This window comes from Varanus komodoensis, unplaced genomic scaffold (assembly GCF_004798865.1).
Source record: "Varanus komodoensis strain SLA01 unplaced genomic scaffold, ASM479886v1 scaffold1540, whole genome shotgun sequence".
Classification (NCBI taxonomy): domain Eukaryota; kingdom Metazoa; phylum Chordata; class Lepidosauria; order Squamata; family Varanidae; genus Varanus; species Varanus komodoensis.
The window spans coordinates 28220-29096 of NW_025335450.1; the positions used below are offsets into that span (position 1 = coordinate 28220).

Below are 877 nucleotides of genomic sequence, written 5' to 3' on the forward strand. Positions count from 1 at the left end.
GGATCCAACATCTGCTGTTGCCAGAGACTTCTTCAAATGATGCATTCCTTCAGCAACTGAGTCCACTTCATCCAGACTATGTGTACTGTAAATTCCTAGCTTCACAACAATTCTGCTACTGTTACCAACAATATACAAAGGAGCTTGCATCCCAGTTTTGCCAGTAACAAACAAGAGTTGAATACTGTGGCGTGAATAACCATCACCTGGTTGACCAAACTGGGTGAAAACTCTGCACTATGCTGTGAACCACCATTCACAATTGTCACACTGGGCAATTGCCTACTGAGTACCCCAACTTCAATGCAAATGGCTCCTACCTCATCAAACCCGCTAGCCCATATCATGGCATCCTCATGAAGGGTGAAAGCTTCTTCCTTATGAGTGCTTTGCTCTACCTTTCCAATTTTAACTCTACAAAAAGACTGGTTCGCGTATGTGACCCAGCTGAGAATATCAAAGCCATCCATTATGTCTCCATTGTGGTCAAAGGAAATCTTTTCCCCAGCACTATTGTTAAATGACAAGCCCCTCAGAAAATGGTGCAGCTGAACATTGTAAGAAGAGAAGAATTCAGAAGGATGAGCAAAGTGGCTTATAGAAAACACATGACATAATTGTTGCTTACCCAAGGACAAGATGAAACCTCTTTCCATTCTGAGGCTTGAACTGAATACCAAATAAATCTTCTTGGTATCTTCTACCCAACCCCTGCACAGCTGGTGTACAATGTACCACTCCATCTGTCTACTCACAGACAACTTGAACTCAGTGGGGCAATTGGGGAGTATCAGGGGTGAAGAAGTGAAGTTGGGCCCACTGAAATGCATTGATTCCAATGAAAACCTCCGTTTCCTTTCCTTCTCTCCCTACCCAC

General features: G+C 43.6%; 1 protein-coding gene across 1 annotated transcript in view; it reads right to left on the bottom strand.

The window, feature by feature from the left end:
• The window catches only part of LOC123021056 (vomeronasal type-2 receptor 26-like), a 12556-nt gene extending 12086 nt beyond the window's left edge, over positions 1 to 470 (bottom strand). The window contains exon 1 of the mRNA XM_044425452.1: positions 331 to 470. Within this exon, the coding sequence (XP_044281387.1) occupies positions 331 to 470 (140 nt within the window). The remainder of the gene's footprint in view (positions 1 to 330) is intronic.
• Positions 471 to 877: the final 407 nt, after the last annotated feature.